The sequence below is a fragment of the Myotis daubentonii genome, chromosome 5, assembly GCF_963259705.1.
Source record: "Myotis daubentonii chromosome 5, mMyoDau2.1, whole genome shotgun sequence".
NCBI lineage: Eukaryota > Metazoa > Chordata > Mammalia > Chiroptera > Vespertilionidae > Myotis > Myotis daubentonii.
Window position 1 is genome coordinate 91,499,421 of NC_081844.1, and position 17,947 is coordinate 91,517,367.

At 49.5% G+C, this 17,947-nt stretch overlaps 2 protein-coding genes across 3 annotated transcripts in view; one reads left to right on the top strand and one right to left on the bottom strand.

Moving 5' to 3' along the window:
- SLC36A1 (solute carrier family 36 member 1) overlaps positions 1–5,170 on the top strand; it is a 41,944-nt gene extending 36,774 nt beyond the window's left edge. Inside the window, exon 11 of the mRNA XM_059698945.1 lies at positions 806–5,170. Coding sequence (XP_059554928.1) covers positions 806–1,077 — 272 coding nt within the window. The 3' untranslated portion in view covers positions 1,078–5,170. The remainder of the gene's footprint in view (positions 1–805) is intronic.
- Positions 5,171–11,619: 6,449 nt separating this feature from the next.
- FAT2 (FAT atypical cadherin 2) overlaps positions 11,620–17,947 on the bottom strand; it is a 73,765-nt gene continuing 67,437 nt past the window's right edge. The window contains exons 22-24 of one of the 2 annotated variants that reach the window (XM_059698949.1): positions 17,028–17,145; positions 14,774–15,084; positions 11,620–13,594 (exon numbers count right to left, since the gene is read on the bottom strand). In XM_059698949.1, coding sequence (XP_059554932.1) covers positions 13,062–13,594; positions 14,774–15,084; positions 17,028–17,145 — 962 coding nt within the window. In that variant the 3' untranslated portion in view covers positions 11,620–13,061. Of the gene's footprint in view, positions 13,595–14,626; positions 15,085–17,027; positions 17,146–17,947 lie in introns of both variants that reach the window. The other variant, XM_059698948.1, reaches the window with a different exon arrangement.

The window sequence follows — 17,947 nt, forward strand, 5'->3', positions numbered from 1 at the left end:
AGAGGGAGAGGAGGAGTGGGGAGGGGGTGGGGCAGAGAGAGAGAGAGAGAGAGAGAGAGAGAGAGAGAGAGAGAGAGAGAGAGAGATGTGAGAGAGGCATTGATTGGCTGCCTTCCCCATTACCCCAACTGGAGCCCTTGACTGGAATTAAACCCATGATCCTTCTGTTATGGGCCAACGCTCTAACCACTGACCAAAACTGGCCAGGGCTGGAGACACTTTTTTCATGAATAATTTGGTCAAGAACCCAATAGTTTGAGATCGGAGATGTTTGAGAACTGAGGCTTGACTGTACTTCTACTTTCCATGTATGGACATGCTCTGTGAAATGGGGTTTATCATAGTATCATTCCAGAAGAAGGAGGGTTTTTCCCTATTTTGTTTCTTTCAGTCAAGTAGAGATGTTTGTGTTGAGGTATCCTCAGTGGTAAGCGAGGGAGCAGTCACTCAGATATGGTCCACTTCCTTTTTGCTCTACACTGCCTCTCCCTTGGTAGGACCAGATTGCCCTGGAATATCATTTGATGGAAGTGATGCACGGTGATAGGAAAGCTGAAAGCCGGGTGACTAGAGCCAGGAGATATGGGTTCCAGTCCCAGTTTTGCTGATCTTGCACTGAGACCCAGGTTACTCCACCTCTCTGGGCATTTATTTCTCATCTGTGGATTAAGAGATTGGGCTGGATAATGTCTAAGTTTCCCTAAGTTCTCCATTTTATGAGAAGGACATTTGCTAAAAATAGCAGAATAGTGAGGTCTTTTCCAGCTCTGGGCAGTCTTGAATATCCCTGTCCTCTCTCCCACAGGCATCTTGGCCATCCTCATCCCCCGCCTGGACCTGGTCATCTCCCTAGTGGGCTCCGTGAGCAGCAGTGCCCTGGCTCTCATCATCCCACCCCTCCTGGAGATCACTACCTACTACTCAGAGGGCCTGAGCCCCCTCACCATCGCCAAGGACGCCCTGATCAGCATCCTGGGCTTCGTGGGCTTTGTGGTGGGGACGTATGAGGCTCTCTACGAGCTGATCCAGCCAAGTCCTGCTCCCAGTTTTATCAACTCCACCAGTGCCTTTGCATAGCCTTCTGGGTACATTTCCTGCGCCTGCCCACCCCACCTCTGTGTGTTCCCTAGCACCTGGCTCCAGAGCCTCAGGGAGGGTCCAGGCTCTGGGGAAAATCAAGGTTGCTGTTCAGAAACCCTGCTACCTGGCACCTAGGTGCTCTGGACCTGACCTGAGGGCAAGGTGGAGAGTGGGTAGCAGATATGCAGGAGGTACCTTTAGTGGCAGTGCCATCATTGTTCATTTGTACTTATTTTAACTCAGAACTTTACAACTGTTTTCCCTCATCATGCCTCCTCCCTTACTTGCACTCTTCTCTGACCCACCTCCCCCAAATTATTCTTGTTGCACAGCTCACTTTATTTAAAAATTTTAGCGTCTCCTTTCCTGGTCCAGGCCTAGATGAAATAAGTGAGAACTCCCTCTCTTTAGAAAGCCGGGCCTATCTCTTTCTCATCTCTCTCCCCAATATTTTACCTCAATATTCACCTACCTATTCAAGTCTCCAGCAGGTGCCTGGATGTCCCTAGTAGTTTAAAACCAGCCCCCAAAGCTGGAGTTTTTAATTTTTACTCTCTCTGGCTTGCTATGACTGGCAACACCTCCTCTCTAATTCCTTGTGTGGGTCACAATACTATGTTCTTAGTTGCTTTAGCTCCCGAAAAATATCAAGTGCTGCCTCAATGGAAGATATTTATATTTTATTTAAAATTAGCTTTTTTTTCTTAGACTCTATATCGGGGGTTATTGTGACTGGTTCCTTCCTCAGTACACTGGTACTGAGCTTCTCCTGCTGAAAAGAAACTTGCTGCAGGAAATGTCTGCTTAGGTCCTCAGCACACGTGGCTGAGCACTCCAAAGGTTTTAATCAGGATCATCTGAATGTGAACCTCTGTGAGAGGCATGGACTTTGCCTCCCATCGGCCAGCCTGATTTCATACTGAGAAGACATGAAGGACTCGGGGAAATATTTGCCAATGCACGAGGCCAAGGTTAAGGACAGCCAAGTGGGGTATGTTTCTGCCCACGGAGGCTTATAAAATGGTTGCTTTGTGCATTCAGGCCTGTTTTTGAGCCTCAGCTCCTGCCATGCAAACAGCATGGCAGCATTCAGTTGCTGTCGTGCTGGGAAGACACCCACACTGTTGCCATGGATGAGACGATGAGGTCACTGTGCACAGAGAGTGTGAAATTAAGTTCAGAGAATTGAGAGCAGCTGGTCTGACACTAAGTGTGGTGCTTGGTTGTTTACAATCAGCGGGGGATAGGGCAGATGCCGTCCCGTCCTGGCTGCCTTTTTGACCTGGACTCTAAAGGAACCACTTGCTTGGGATTTTGGTCTCCTGTGTTCTAAACACTAATTGTGACTCCAGTCCCTCCCCCTGAGTATCAGAAATGGCCTCAGGGTTGGCACACCTCAAGGTCAGCCTTCAGATTTGGGAACAAACCGCAGAGAAGGCCTGGCTTTTGGCTGCCCCTTCCCTCTTGGTGTGAGAAGTCTCTCGGGGGGCATTGGTCATTAACACCACTTCTTGAACTGTGTCTATGTATGTGTGTGTTCATGCATATGTGGTAGGATCCTGCTGTCCACTCTTGTCACCAGGCTCTTGCTTCCTTACTTGAAGCTACCGTTCATCCTGAAAGTTGGGAGAGCAGCACAATTTTATCAGGGTTCTTGTTTTTGTGTTTCACCAAAGCTCGTAAGGGCTATGACCCACCTTAATAGCCCCAGTTTTTTCTTTCTTTTCTCTTCCAAAGCCAAACTCTCATTGCAGTGACTCCTGTGCTACCTAACTTAGGAAGATGAGATCAGTGGTGTCTTGGTCTCCCTTAGGGTAATGACACTTTTCATCCACTGTTCCTGCTCTTTGGTGATCACTAACAGGTGCTCGTGACCAAGATTCTACTGGAGGTGGCAACGGGCCTGCCCTCTGAAGCTTCAGGCTTAGAGGTTATCAAAGTGGGTTCAAGAATCGCCATATCCTGTTTGCAAGCCTGGGCTCCAGCAGTCTCCCCACCGTGGGCCTGAGAGCTGTTTTCAGTGAGAAGGTGCGTACCAGGAGAGTGTCCTGCCCACAGCTGCTGTAGAGGCTTCTGTGCATGCAGGGAGCTGCGGGAAGCAGCCCTGTCCAGGTGGGCAGTGACACTGGGACTGTGATGCTGGGACACGAGGACTGGATAGCACAATACTGAGGTCCCCTGGCCCCTGGTCTTAGCACAGTGCAGGCTATTGCCTTAGGGTCCCTGACCTAGAGAACGTGGTGTATAGGAGAGGCGGCTCCAGCTTTGGGGCTTCTGTAAGCTTTGTGGCATGGCCTTCACCCTGTTTGATCTCTTTCCTGGGATCTCTTTCCTGGCTCCTGCTTTGACAGCCTGGTCAAATGGCTGCTTCAGAAGACCAGGCAAGGCGAACCCGTCAGTGGGCCTTTCCGGTTGTGTACTTGCACTGCAATTAGGTGTTGAGTAAAAGGGTCAGCCAGAGGATGGCAGGGGGAGGGACCCCTCCTCGTCTTCTGGAACCAGCCCTCTGGGCCAGCTGAGGGAGGCTTCCTCTTCTGCTGCCTGTGGGCCTCCTGTAGGAACAGCTGCCCAGCCTCTTCCCGTGCCTTGCTGGTAAAAAGCTCCAGCATAAGTAGCAGTCTGATCAGGAGCAGCAGAGCTAAGGCTTCTGGAGTGTGAGGCCGCATCTGCCAAACCAAAGGCGAATCCTGGATTTTCTGGCCCAATACTGTTAGGCTCTGTGCCCCTCCCCCAATGCAGTCCCAGATTTTTGTTAGCTCAGAGGTAGCTGCTCAGAGCCCCTTGTTCTGTCCTGCAAACGCCACTATTGGGAGCATGTTTCCAGCTCCCTGTCGGCAGTGTACCTCCCCTTAAATGTAGGTGCTTGCTGGGAAGCGCATGACCTGGCATCTTCTATTCAGTTTGCCTAGAGTTGTCATTATTCACAAGTGGCATTACTTATAGTGTGCTGCTGTCCGGCTACTAGGAGCCCTTCCTTCATCTGCACAAACCCTGGCCAGATATCTGCGAATGTATGGCAGGTCATAGCTGAGAATCTGCAGCTTATGCCCGCCCTCCTCTGTCACTCACCTCCCCAGCCACCTTCACTGGCTGATGCTCACTATTCACTCTCTACCTTCACGAAAGGTAAAATTTGTAATATTAGCAGTGGTCTTAAAGTGATGATCCCACCAAACAGGAATGTTAGGAAAATCTTCCCCCTACTCCCATATTCCTGTCTTGCCATTTTCTCCCAAAATTGTAGAATATCACTTCTGTCTAACACTACATGTTCGCCTCATGTTTTTTTGAAGTGCAAAATCTCAATGTCTGTTTACAGCTCTCTCAGTTCACCGTCCACAGCAAGGGGGGTTGTATCGGTGGGTTTTATTTCATAGCTAATCAGCGGGCCCCAGCATTGGCCCTGGTCAGAGCGTGAAGCTGGTTCCTCACAGTGGAGACACAAAGTACAAGAGGCGCGACTTGGTAATTAGGCAGCTCCAAGTCTGCCTTTGAATTAAAATTTCCAAAGTACATTACAAATCTCCAAGACTGTTAGGGGAAGAAGAGACAGTGTGGTTTGTCTTTGAAATCATGGTCGATACTTTGAGGCAATTGGCCTTGCTGGCTGCAAGGTTGTTTGCTCTGACAGCATGTTGCATTTCTTCCCTGTTCTTTGTACCACTGGGTCATTCCCTGGCCAGGGGACATAAATGGTGCTGATATAATGTTATCAGAGTGTGTGTGTGTAGGGTGGGGGGTAGGAGGGCGGGGGGAATAAGGTGGAGGGTGTCTGTGTTCTTTTATTTAAATCAAGGTGATACTGGGGAAGCTATTTTATTTTAGTAAATGATAAAATTATGTGACTATTGTAAAACGTGTCAGTGGATGTGTGAATAGGAGGAGTATGAAAAACTACCGTCCAGCAGATCTTGATAACCACACAGTACTGTGTATGTTGTGTGTCTACATGAATGTGTGTTCCCACATGGTATGTATAGAGATGAGGATCATGCAGGAGCTAATAGAAGATCTTGTTTGGGGTTCTGCATACGGATCGTGTGTTAAACTTTTCCTGTTCAATAAATGAATTTTATTTTTTATTTTTGAAGGTTGTAGTCTGTGTTTTTGTTTTCACTTAAAAAAAGTCACTCAGATCCCCTTGATCCTAGGTCACAATGTTTCTGGTGTATTTCATGGAGCTCATCTGGGGAGTAGTGTGAATAATAAAACCATCTATGGAATTGAGAGTTCCCCAAAAAGGGGCCAGGTAGTGATTTTCCTGTTAGACAGTCCTGCCCTTCCTGTCTGCTCCTGCTTCTCCCAAAAACTTGAGTAGGAATTCTCAACCCCCCTCTGCATATCAGAGGATCACACAAACCAGGGTGATGGTTAGTTGTATGCATCAGTGCGGCGAGGCTATAGCGTTCAATAATCCCAGTTATTCATTCAAACACTAACCTAGGTGTTTCTGTGAAGATATTTTGTAGATGTGGCTAAAATCTACAATTAGTCACCTTTAAAGAAAAGATATTATCCTCAAAATGTGGGTGGACCTCCTTTAATCAGTTGAAGGACCTTTACGGCAAAACAGATTTCACTAAGGTAGAAGAAATTTGCTTCAAGACTACAGCATCAGTTTTTGCTCAAGAGTTTTCAACTTGTTAACCTACCCTATGAACTTTTAACTTAGCAGCCTCAACAATCACATAAGTCAATTCCTTGAATCTCTCTCTCTCTCTCTCTCTCTCTCTCTCTCTCTCTCTCTATATATATATATATATATATATATACACACACTAGAGGCCCGGTGCACAAAAATTTGTGCACTCGGGGGGGAAGGGAGGGGTCCCTCAGCCTGGCCTGTGCCCTCTCGCAGTCTGGGACCCCTCAGGAGATAACGACCTGCTGGCTTAGGCCCACTCCCAGGTGGCAGAGGGCAGGCCCAATCCCTAGGTGCAGCCCCTGGTTGGGCTCAGAGCAGGGCCGATTGGGAAGTTGGGGCGCCGCCCCCTGTCATGCACAGAGCAGGGTGGATCGGGAGGTTGCGATGCCACCCCCAGTCACGCTCAGGGTAGGGCTGATTGGGGGGTTGGGGCACCACCCCCTGTCACACTCAAGGCAGGGTCGATGGGGAGGTTGCGGCACCACCCCCTGTCACTCACAGAGCAGGGCCCATCAGGGGGTTGAGGAGCTCCCCCCTGTCACTCAGAGAGTAGGGCTGATAGGGGAGTTGGGGCACCGCCCCCTGTCACACACAGAGCAGGGCGGATCAGGGGGTTGGGACGCCACCACTCTCACACTCAGGGCAAGGCTGATGGGGAGGTTATGGCTCTACCCTGTCACACACAGAGCAAGGCCCGTGGGGGAGGGGGGAGTTGGGGCACCACACCCTGTCACACACAGAGCAGGGCCGATCAGGGGGTTGGGGCGCCGCACCCTGTCACACACAGAGCCAGCTCAGAGGCCTGCAGCGGCAGGTGGGGAACGTTGGAATCCTCTGTCACTGAAGCAAGCAAGCCTCATGTTAGTTTCAAGCTGCCTGGCTGCCGGCCGCCATCTTGGCTGACAGTTAATTTGCATATCTCCCTGATTAGCCAATGGGAAGGGTAGCGGTCATACGCCAATTACCATGTTTCTCTTTTATTAGATTAGATATATATCTTATTGGCTCTGTTTCTCTGAAGAACCCTGACTGATATGAGAGGTAACACCCAATTTTCTTAAAATTGGGGGACTGGCCCTGGCTGGTTTGGCTCAGTGGATCGAGCGTTGGCCTGTGGACTGGAGGGTCCCAGGTTCAGTTCCGGTCAAGGGCATGTGCCTTGGTTGTGGGCACATTCCCAGTGGGGAGTGTGTGGGAGGCAGCTGATTGATGTTTCTCTCTCATCGATGTTTCTGACTCTCTGTCCCTCTCCCTTCCTCTCTGTAAAAAATCAATAAAATATATTTTAAAAAATTGGGGGACTGATTTCAAGACAGTGGAAGAGATGACTTCCCTTGTCTTTTTGTCACATTTAAGAAGAAAAACAAGACCATCTCATGGACCCTTAGAGGGTCTGAAAACTGATCTTTGCTGGCTACTGAGTTAGATTTGTTCAAAAAGCAGAGCCCTCAAGGGACACCGTTAAGTATAACACTTTCCCAAGAGAGGAAGGTAGAGCATGTGTTAGGACCATTTTCACTTATCAGTATCATTACTGGAACTGGAGGGTCAAAGAGATTCAGTGACTGTTCGAGGTCACTGCCTAGTAAGTGGCAGAACTGGTGCACATGCAAGCCCTGTGATTACAGCGCCCTAGCGCTTCCCAGGGTCCTGGCTGCCTCCCCCTCTTGCAGCCTTAGCAGGGAGGTCTCCTTAGGGATTGTTGTGAGGATTAGATGTTATAAAGTGCCTAGCTGAATTGAAGAAAACCAAGACTAGAGCAATTTTACTTAGGCGCGCGCGCGTGTGTGTGTGTGTGTGTGTGTGTTTGTCATGTTTTGCTCACTTCCTTTGGATAGAGCATTCAACCTTAGATTGTTTACCTCTTTACATTTTTATTTCTGCTCACATTCTGGTTGTGATCCCTCCCTCTGGGTAACCAGGGCCAACCTGGTAAGCCCACTGCACTGCTGGAGGCATAAACTAGAGTGACAGTGGACTGAATTTGGACCATAGCTACACATGGGGCTCTTTGCTAGGTGGGCTGGCTTCCTTAGAGCGAGCTTATTACACACGTGTACACATAAACTGTTTTTACTTTTTATTTTTAACCCCTTATGGGGGGGGGGGGCGCGAGAGAGAGGAGAGAGAGAGAGAGAGAGAGAGAGAGAGATGGGAGAGAAATTGTTTGCCTCCTGCCCAGGATTAGATTGAACCTGCAACTGAATCCATGAGCCTTTGGTCCATGGGCTGATGCTCTAATCCAGGGGTGGGCAAACTTTTTGACTCGAGGGCCACAATGGGTTCTTAAACTGGACTGGAGGGCCGGAACAAAAGCATGGATGGAGTGTTTGTGTGAACTAATATAAATTCAAAGTAAACATCGTTACATAAAAGGGTACGGTCTTTTTTTTCAATAGTTTTATTCATTTCAAACGGGCCGAATCTGGCCCATGGGCCGTAGTTTGCCCACGGCTGCTAATCACTGAGGAACCGGCTAGGGCTATAACAGGCTAGTTTTTAAGTTGATAATTTTTTATAGCCCATGAATAGTGTTATAAATATCCAGAAGGCCATTGACAGAAAAAAGGTCCCCCACCCCTTCTGTAGTGCATTATCCAAACCAGGAAACGGACACTGGCGAAATCCATAGAGCTCATTCAGGTTCTTCCAGTTATATATGCACTCATTTGTGTGTGTGGTATGTGTGTGTAGCTCTAAGCAATTTATCACATGTGTAGCTTCCTCCCCTACAATCAAGATGATTAACTCTCATCCCCACAAGACTCCTCATTCTACACTTTTATAGACACACTCACCTGCACTCTCCCACACCCCTAACTCCCAGCACCACTAATCTATTCTTCATCTCTTATGTTATTTCACAAATGTTATATAAATTGAATTATGATGTATGTTTCCTTTACATTGGCTTCTTTCAGTAGATACAATTTCCTTGAGGATTATCCAAGTTATTGCCTGTATCAATTACTTGTTCCTTTTTATTGCTGAGTTGTATCCCATGACATGGAGGTACCACAATTTGCTTAACCAGTCACAATCGAAAGAGATTTACATAGTTTTTAGGTCTGGCAATTGCAAATAAAGCTGCTCTGAATACTCATGTATCTGGAATTGGTTGGTTACCAAATTCAGCGTAGTTTCAGTAGGGAGTGTGGTGGCATGTCCTGCAAGGAGTTGACATCACTATATTCATTTTGAGTTTTGTGCCAGTCTAAGCACTTTCCTTCGGTGCAACCTATAGATTTGTTGAGGAATCTTGAGACGATTCTAAAGCTCGTCTTTCTCCAGCCTGGTCCGAGAGAAAGTTCCTGTTCTTCCTTTGGTGAGATAGCCTGTGCCTCTCCTCAAGATGGAGCTGGCAGAGGACGTCTGAGGACTTCCAAAGCCTGTCCGTGGGCACTGCAGTGTGGGTTATTGCTGAGCACTGGGCCCAGTGTCCTCAGAGGTGGCATTTCACCAGTTCCTCATGTGGTGAAGGAAGTCAGGAAGACGGGCCCACTGTTCTATATTGAATTAGTTGTGGGCCCACAGCAAGTCATTCTGTATCTGAAAATTGTATAAACTATGTCTTTCTCCCTACCCGCCTCTACCTTTGATAATCTCCATAATCTTCATCCAAAAGAGAGTGGTTTTCTTCCCAAGGCCTTGTCTCTGCCCTTCTTATGCTCCAGATACTGATTTTTTTGAGGTTCTATCCATGGCTTCAGTCTCCCCACCGCGACCTCACATGTCTCCCTCCAGCACTGCTCCGGTTTCTGGAAGATACATTTGCCTTCTGTACAAGGCTTTGAGAAACCCTATGTGATGGCACAGTTGTGCTGTCCCACCCTCACTCCACCGTCACCTGGAGGAGCAGTCTTCTGTCTCTTTGCTGTCTGTCCTGGTGAATTCCAGCTGCCCTTCCTCACAGGACTTGGTTGTAAGTCCTGCCCCGACCCCTACACCTTCCTGACGACCCTCTTAAGGTCCAGCCTCAGAACTGCTCCAGGATTATAGGAGTGGCCGGGGGTTGAGCCCCAGGTTTGAGCAGACTCCACCTTCCCAAATCCAGACACTGAGTAATACCACCTAGAATTATAGTGACGTTCTTGGACCACTGCACTAAGCCCTCTCAGTCCTTGCTTCTATTCCTCAATCCTTCAATGCCCTGTACTTATCATTTTTTTTATGAACCCAAATGTAAGGCATGGGTCTGGAGTCAGGCAGCCCTGAATTGAATCCTGGCTCAGTCACTCATCAACTGGGTGGCCTCACTTTCAGTTACCAATGTAAGCTATAAGCTATTGAATTTCTGTGTGCGCTGCACCTCCGTCTGTAAAATGGAGATGACAGTACTTACCTCGTGGGGGTTCTTGTGAGGATTAGATAAGACAAGACGTGCCAAGTGCTTGCACGGTGCCTGACATACAGCCAGTGTCAGTCAGAGGTGGTCGTGAGGATGAATATGGTGAACTACAAAATCACCCAGCCTGGCAGTCAGGAGACCCAGGTCGCTGTTTTTCTCTGCCACTGTTAAGCGCTGTCGTTCTCAGGTTTAGAGCCCCAGTGGCCTGAGTGGGAGGGTTTCCCTGAAAATCTCTGGGTCTTCCACAACCTGTTGGGCTAGGTCTTGATCTCAGAGAGCCCCCTGGTGGCTGATTCATGAAGGTGCAGGCTCCAGCGTCTAGGGGCCTGGTTCCTGGAGAGGTGGGCTGGGTGAACAGAGGCTGAGGGAGTGGTTTTGTAGGGAGGTCCCAAGGTTGGGTGTTGGGCCTGAATGTGGGTCTCATCCCTGTGAAGTTCTAGCTGTGAGACCTCGGACAAGCCCCTCCTCCTCTGTGGCCTTGGGGAGAGGAATATTGGGAATGGAAATGGACGAGATCAGTGTTTCCCAACGATGATTTAGGGGCTCCCTGGACAATCATTTTTTAAAAATCTGAATCGTTGTGTATTTTCATGTGTGCTAGTAGAAATAGTAACTTTCAAATCCTTTAGCTTATGGGTATTATCGTTTTAAAGTGAGTAAAAAATTTAAAAATCTAAATCTAAAATAAAAATATTAAGTAAATAATAGTACAGGTGGTCTTCTGTCAGGGCAAAAATCATAAAAGTGGTAAGCACAACAGTTTAGGCAACACTGGACTAGGTTATTTGTGATTTCCTGCACAGTTCTGAGAAGTTACTTCTACCTGTGTATTACTTGGTATTATATCTTAGCATAATAATCACCATTTATGGCTTATGCAGCTATAAACTTTTTACTTTTATTTCTCAGGATAGTATTATGATGTAACTATTATTTATTATCTTAGTTTTACTGAAAAACGAGAGGCAAGTCATACCTGCCCGTTAGGATGTGGCAGAACAGGTTTGGAACTGAGCCTGTCTGACCCCAGAGCCACCGTCTGCAGAGGGAGCCTGAGGACAGGGACTGGGCTTTCCAGTCTCAGTGTTACCTACAATGCTTGTGTGGACCACGGTCGCCTGGTGACATTCACATCCAGCGGGCCTCAGGGGCCACAGGCTGACTCAGGCTGGGGGAAAGGAGGGACAGGCCGTGCCTGGCTTCCCAAGACCCAGGACAGTAAGCCCCTCTCCCCAACCAGTGCTTGTGGTGCAGAGGGTGCTGGCTGGGTCGGCAGTCCTGAGCCTGGTCCCGGCCTGGTTAGTGAACTTGTCCACTGTGGACCATTGATTCAGCATTAGAGCCATTTTCCCCCAAGTATTGTCCTGGGTCCCATCCCCAGAGGTTCTAATTGTGCAAGTCTGAGCTAAGGCTCAGGGTTTTTTATTTTGGCCATTTTGCTAGATTTGGGGATCACGGTGTTTAATGACTTCTAGGGTCCCTTCCAGCTCCCAAATTCTGTGAAGCTCAACTTGGAAAGGCCTGTAGACCCTTATGACACAGAAAATAACAGTAAAAAAGACACTTTATTGTTAAAAAAAAAAAAACAAACGGCCATTCATACCATCATTCACACTCACAGTCACACACACAGTCACGAACCACTCACACAAACATGCTCTCACCCACACAGCCTCCGTCTCTCTGTAAGCAGCAACTCTGGGGGTGAGAGTCTCTGTTGCTCTTCCTTTTGACTTTTGTCTCCAGAAACAACACATGAAAACGTAGTGGACCCGAGAAAGGGACGGGGGGTGGGCGGAATAGCAAGACCACCAGAATTCTCTGGTCGCTGCCACTCCTGGCTACATACACTCTACACATGTGTACAGACGTACTATACATGAGTGCCCACATGTGCAGACATGTGCCCACATTGACCCTCCATGCATAGGGTTGAGTCACTGCAGGTAACACTTAGATTGGCAGGCTTCTCAGATGGAGGGGCAAGGGCAGGGTGTCCTGCTTTCTGGCTCCCTGCCTCCACCCTCCCCTGAATGGACATTCTGAGTTCCTTGTGTCTATGGAAGAAAAATCCCTCATCCAGACAGCAAGGTTGAAAAGTGCCTAAAATTTTTAAAAAATGATGAATGATAGCCTTCCTGCCTTTGGCCCAAAGTGCTTGAGAAACTTGGGATGAAGAACCCAGAGTTCCATGAGGTCTGAATTCTTTAACAAAGAAAGTCCAGGGCTGCAGGAATCCTGACTGGCCCTGGCTGGTAGAAAGTCACGTGACTTAAAGAGGCGGGGCTAGTTGCCTAGTTGGAATCTGGATTAGAGGAGTGGGACCTCCAGGAGACTGAGGTCATAGTGATGCTCCTCAGGTACCCTTGTTGCCCTCATTCACCATCTTATCCCCAATGCCTCGCACAGCACCTGACACGGAGCAGATGCTGCAATGGACATATGCATGAGGCAGGGTGCATAGGTGACTTTTGGTAACTGCTCGCCTTCTGCTCACCTGTCAGCCCCTAGGAGGACACCCTGTGGCCCTCCAGGGTCAGAGACCCTGGGACCTCATCTCTCTAGTGGATGTAGTGGTAGCCTGTGGGGCATGAGCCTGCCTCTGCCTCCAGAATGGAGCTGTTGGCAGGTGTAAGGATGTGCCCCAACAGGGCTGACCCAGTAGTTCAGGCCCTGCCTCCCTGGGCGCTGGGAGACTGACTGCCTCTTGCCCATCTCAGGAGTTGGCTTCTCCTGGTTTTCCAGCGTAGCTGCCCTATGCATCCCCTTTCTGCTGGGGCCCTGATGCTGTTTATCGAGTCCTACCCTCAGCTTCCCTCCATCCTCAGGGACTAGCTGGGGGTCTGGAAGAGCACATTTCAATGTATGGCAGCCTGGAATGGGTATGGGGGCTTCCCTCCCACTTTCCCAGCCACGCTGTACTCACTCTCTATGACAGGAAGAAGGTGCCAAGTCCTTGGCCTCCCACCTTCCTTCCTCTGAGGACAGCTAGAACATGACCTCCTCACAGCTCCCATAATCACTCTCTACCATGTCAGAGCCCTCATAGTTGGGGGGTGCCTCGGGCTGGCCCCGGCCTGCGGGAAGCCCACCCACCACCTCACAGTCGGCATAAGAGGGCCCGGCACGGCTGAGGCGCATCCTTACCCCCTTGTAGCCCCCCTCTGCCAGGCAGGGCCCTCCCCCTCCCTGCCGGAGCTGCGAATGGTAGTAACTGATGGCTGTGTACTCATTGAGACAGGGGGCCAGCAGGCGCTCCCGGGGACTGGGGGGCCGCGGGGGCATCAGATCTTCCAGGTTCTGGTTGCTATAGCGGGGTGGGAGGGGTGCCCGCTTGTTTTCCACCTCCAGTGGGAAGGGGAAACCCCCATAGAGGCCATTGGGCTCCTGCATCACAGCTGGGTTCTGGTGGTGCTGAGGTGACGGTGGCAGAGGGCTCGGGGTCACTTCCGAGTTGGGATATTCCCAGTGTTCCTTCCTGGAGTAAGTAGGGGGCCAGACCGTGGCTCCGGCTGGATACACTGTAAGAGAACAGTAAGATAGAGTGAATTTCCCTGGTGAAGGTTCCAGCTGGCCTGACAGCTACTACTGATAACTTAGCATGTGGTGGATATGTGGCCCATCTACATGTTGTCTCTTGCAGCTTAGGTTGATATCTAGAATCCAATGGGGCCAAGGTTAAAGCCAGAGGCTTAACCCAAAGCCAGCGCGTTTTGCAGATCTTTGCCACTGATCAAAGGGTCAATGGAAAAGGGAAGAACATGGATGGCTCCATGCAGCCCACCCCCAGTGCTAGAGGCAGGAGCTCCCTGCCAAGTCTTACTGGTGGGTTTTGTCTCCTCATTTGAAGGAAACAGACACATAGTTCGGAGTACATGTGAGGTATACATCACAGAGGGTGATTAAGTGAGATGTGCCTTGGAAGATTGGAGACCAGGCATCTTTGGTCCCAGCTGTGTCCCTGCTACTGAATAGTTGTGTGAATTAGAACTGCACCTTTATGGGTCCTAGCTACTCAATTGGCAAAAAGTTAGTGAAAATACCTGTTTTGACTATTGGTGAATAAGCCAGGAAAGATAAAGTGCTTACATATTCACCTCCTTTTGAGTAAAAGATAAGAAAGGGGTAAAGATGGCTCCCCGCAGACAGCTAGGTCTGGCTTAAGATTGGGCAGTCAGAAGGTTGGGTGACTGCTTCTCTTTCGCTTCCCAGAAGAGCACAGATGTGCAGAAGCCTCCTTTCACCCAGGGATCCTACCCACTCCTTTCCGGAGTCTATAGGTTTCTGCCATGGACATCGAGCCTATGGAGTGTCTTGTAATTTAGAGGAGTGGATCATGGTGCAGCAGAATGAGCCATGGGCTCTGAGTCCAGAGACCTGGCTTCTGTTCCTGTTCATTAGTTCACTGTGACCTTGAACACACCCCTTCACACCTCATTCCTAGAGCATGAACTGAATGGTGGCCAAAACCCCTGTGCCTGAGGTAGTGAAGTGCTTAGGTCTGCTACTCCATTCCACCAGTCCCCAAGGCTAAGGGCTCTGGCTATACTGACCCATCTCCTCGCCTGACCAGGTCCTCTTAATGATGGACTCGTTGTCAGAGCGGGGAGGGACTGCAGCTGGTGGGAGCCTGGGAGGCACGCTGCAGACTATTGGCTGCTGCTTAGAGCTGGGTCCAAAAGTGACGAATTCATTTGGACCTGAGGTCTTGCTGGGCTCTAGTTGGTTCACGTTGTTGCAGGAGTTGGTGCTCAGGGGGTTGAGCTCGATGGCAGGCATGGCTTGGGTGTCAACACCAACACTCCTAGCCAAAAGGTCTGGGTCTTCCATGGCCACGGGCTTGTGAGACTTGCGACGGTGGCGGTAGAAGAAAAGCCCAATGATGGTGGCAATAATGATCAATACGGCCCCTGTGACGATCAGAAGCTCCTGCTGACCCCAGGCCCCCGTTTTGATCATCGGGGTGATTAGGCATTCTACTTCTGAGCAGGCCCTTTCCTCCTGTTCACACCTGTAGAGACAGAAAAGTAGGAAGGGGCTGAGACACTGCCCTTTCCCTCTCCCCTCTTACAAAGATCAGTGGATGGAAACCCCGCACTCAAGGCTATCCTCTCCAATTTTCCACCAAAAAAACACACCCCTTCACACCCCATTCCTAGAGCATGAACTGAATGGTGGTCAAAACCCCTGTGCCTGAGGTAGTGAAGTGCTTAAGTCTGCTACTCCATTCCACCAGTCCCCAAGGCTAAGGGCTCTGGCTATGTGGTTGAGTGTGGCTCAGTGGTTGAGTGTCGACCCATGCACCAAGAGGTCGCTGGTTCAATTCCCGGTCAGGGCACATACACGGTTGCAAGGCTCAATTCCTGTTGGGTCTATGCAGAAGGCAGCCAATCGATGTTTCTGTCAGCAATGTTCCTGTCTCTCTCTCTCTCTCTTCCTCTCCCTTTCACTCTACCTAAAAATCAATTTTAAAATATTTTTTTAAAAAGATAATTATCAAACATACCAACAAATCAACTTCAGAACTTTCCATCCTCTACCAGTAACACATAGGACTCAGCTACACCCTCATTTATGACCGGTTGGATCTGGACTCTGAGCACATCCATTATTTTCACCCACGAGATCTCGACATTGGATATACTCTTCACCAATATGGTCCAATTTCCAACCATATATGGCGATAGAGGCAGCCAACATACCTAGCTGTCCTCCAGCAATAATATCAGGGTCCCAAATCAAGTCAGCAGTTACCCAGCAATGCCAGCCGGGCATCACCAGCAGGTCACAGGGACCCAGCGTGGCTCTGCACAGACCTTACACTGGGCAGCTTCTCAGAGAGAGCACCTGGAACTATACGACCCCTCAGGTCACCTTCAGCTTAGTGTTCCATGGTGGAAGGCTCTTAGGAGACATCTGTGGCTGGCTTTGTCCACTTTTGAAGGGATATTGGGAGAGGCTCCCTCCATTCCACCTGATCCCGAACATCCCCCAGTACCTGAAACTACCCTTTGGGGTTTAATATTGTCCTCCCCAAGTTCCTCTGTTAAAATGCAAACACCACTGTCAGCCAGGGAGTGTTCTCCCAACACACCTGCCGGCTGGAGAGCATTGTGTACTGCAGAGCAGCAAGTGAAGTGGGGTTGGAATTGTCAATTGCCAAGAAAGAGGACTTGGGTTATAAACACACAGGAGAATCTTGGGTAAGCCCTTTCTTTCTCTGGGCCTCAGTTTCCCCATCTGTAAAATTAGTGGCTCCCTTATGCACAGGCTGACAGCAGGGGCTCCCTTGGGAGTTTGTAAAAAACAAACAAACAAACAAACAAAAGTAGAATCCCAGGTTTCATTCCTTAGAGATTCTGATTTAATTGGTGTAGGAATGTACATTTTTCATCAGTTGCACTCATGATTTTTCTTAAAGGCTCAAGAGTTGGGAAGCCATAAAACCACATTGCCAAAGCCTCTGGCCTCTAGGATTCTTAGCTGATTCGCCTTCTCTTGCAGACCCTCCACCTTCTCCCCCAACCCAGCATAATACGAGGTATAGGTGGCTGGCAGTGGGGTTTGAGATCACAGCAGTACCTCTACCAAATGGTCATTGTCTCCAGGTCGCTTCTGGGAAGTCAGTCCAGAGCAAAAGACTGAGAGCTTGAGCTATTTTCAGACTTTACCAAAGATCGAGCCGCCTGAGGAGCTGGTTAGGAGTGCAGGTTCCTGGGCCCCAGCCTGGGGAGTCTGATTCAGCAGGTTCAGATAGGGCCTGGGAAATATTAACAAGCACCTCCCTCTCCCAGAGGCTATGCTGCAGGTGGTCGGAGGGAGAAGCCAGGTCCCGGAGCACTCAGCCTCTTGCCTCCCATCGGCCTCCCTAGAGTTCAGAGAGCAGAGCTCACTCCCTAATGGCGCCAAATCCAGGGTGAGGAGCCAATGGCAGGAGGCCTCTCCCGTGCTTACCTGTCTCCTTCAGGGGAGGAGCTGCAGTTTCCGTTCTCCGGGCAAGGTGTCAAAGTGCAGTTTTTTCTCCGTTCACAGTGTTTCCCAGAGAACTGTGGGGGACACTCGCAGAAATAGCCTGGGAGGAAGGGAAGGGAGGTGAGAGAGTGCACCTGGCCTGGCAGTCAGGCCTCCAGGTGGAGAGGCCCTCTGGGACGAGGGGAGGCCTCAGCATGTCTGCAGGCACCCCTGTGCACATTTATTTATTGAGGGCAAACACCATCTTGACCACTGATGCCCTGCTAGTCAAGGAGACTTGATCCCGGCCCTCAAACAGCTTATAGTCCTGCAGAGAGTGGGCATCTCAGGAATACTGCCTATCCTCCTCATTCACCCAGACAACACTGATTCTAAGTAAGACTCTTCGTGGATGAGCTTATTTGACCCCCACGACATCTCCAAGATTGGTTTCTGTTATCCTCCTCATCAGGGGAAGGTACAAGCGGATGGCAGGTGAGGAAATGAGGCACAGAGAATGTATGGCGTTTGCTTAAGGCCACACAGCCAGTAAGTGGCAAAATTGGGATCAATACTAATAATAATTATCATAAAAATTAGTTTATTGAAGGGAAGTGTTGGGGGAGGTTTCCTGGAGCAGACACTATTTCATTTGAGACCTGGAGGATGAGTAAAGATTAGCCAGGCAGAAAGATAGAGGGACAAAGCGGAAGGTGTTTCAGGCAGAGGAGAAAGTGTGTAAAGGCTTAGAGCGGAGGGTGTGGCAAGTCCCAGGAATTAAAATGATGCTAGGGTGGGCAAGCCTGCTGAAAAAGGGGGAGTGGGAGGGGTCAGGGCATGGGAGGTATGAGCCATATGCAGGAATTAGGAATTGGGACTCTATCGAACAGCAGGGGGAATACATTGCAAGGCTCCAAGCAAAA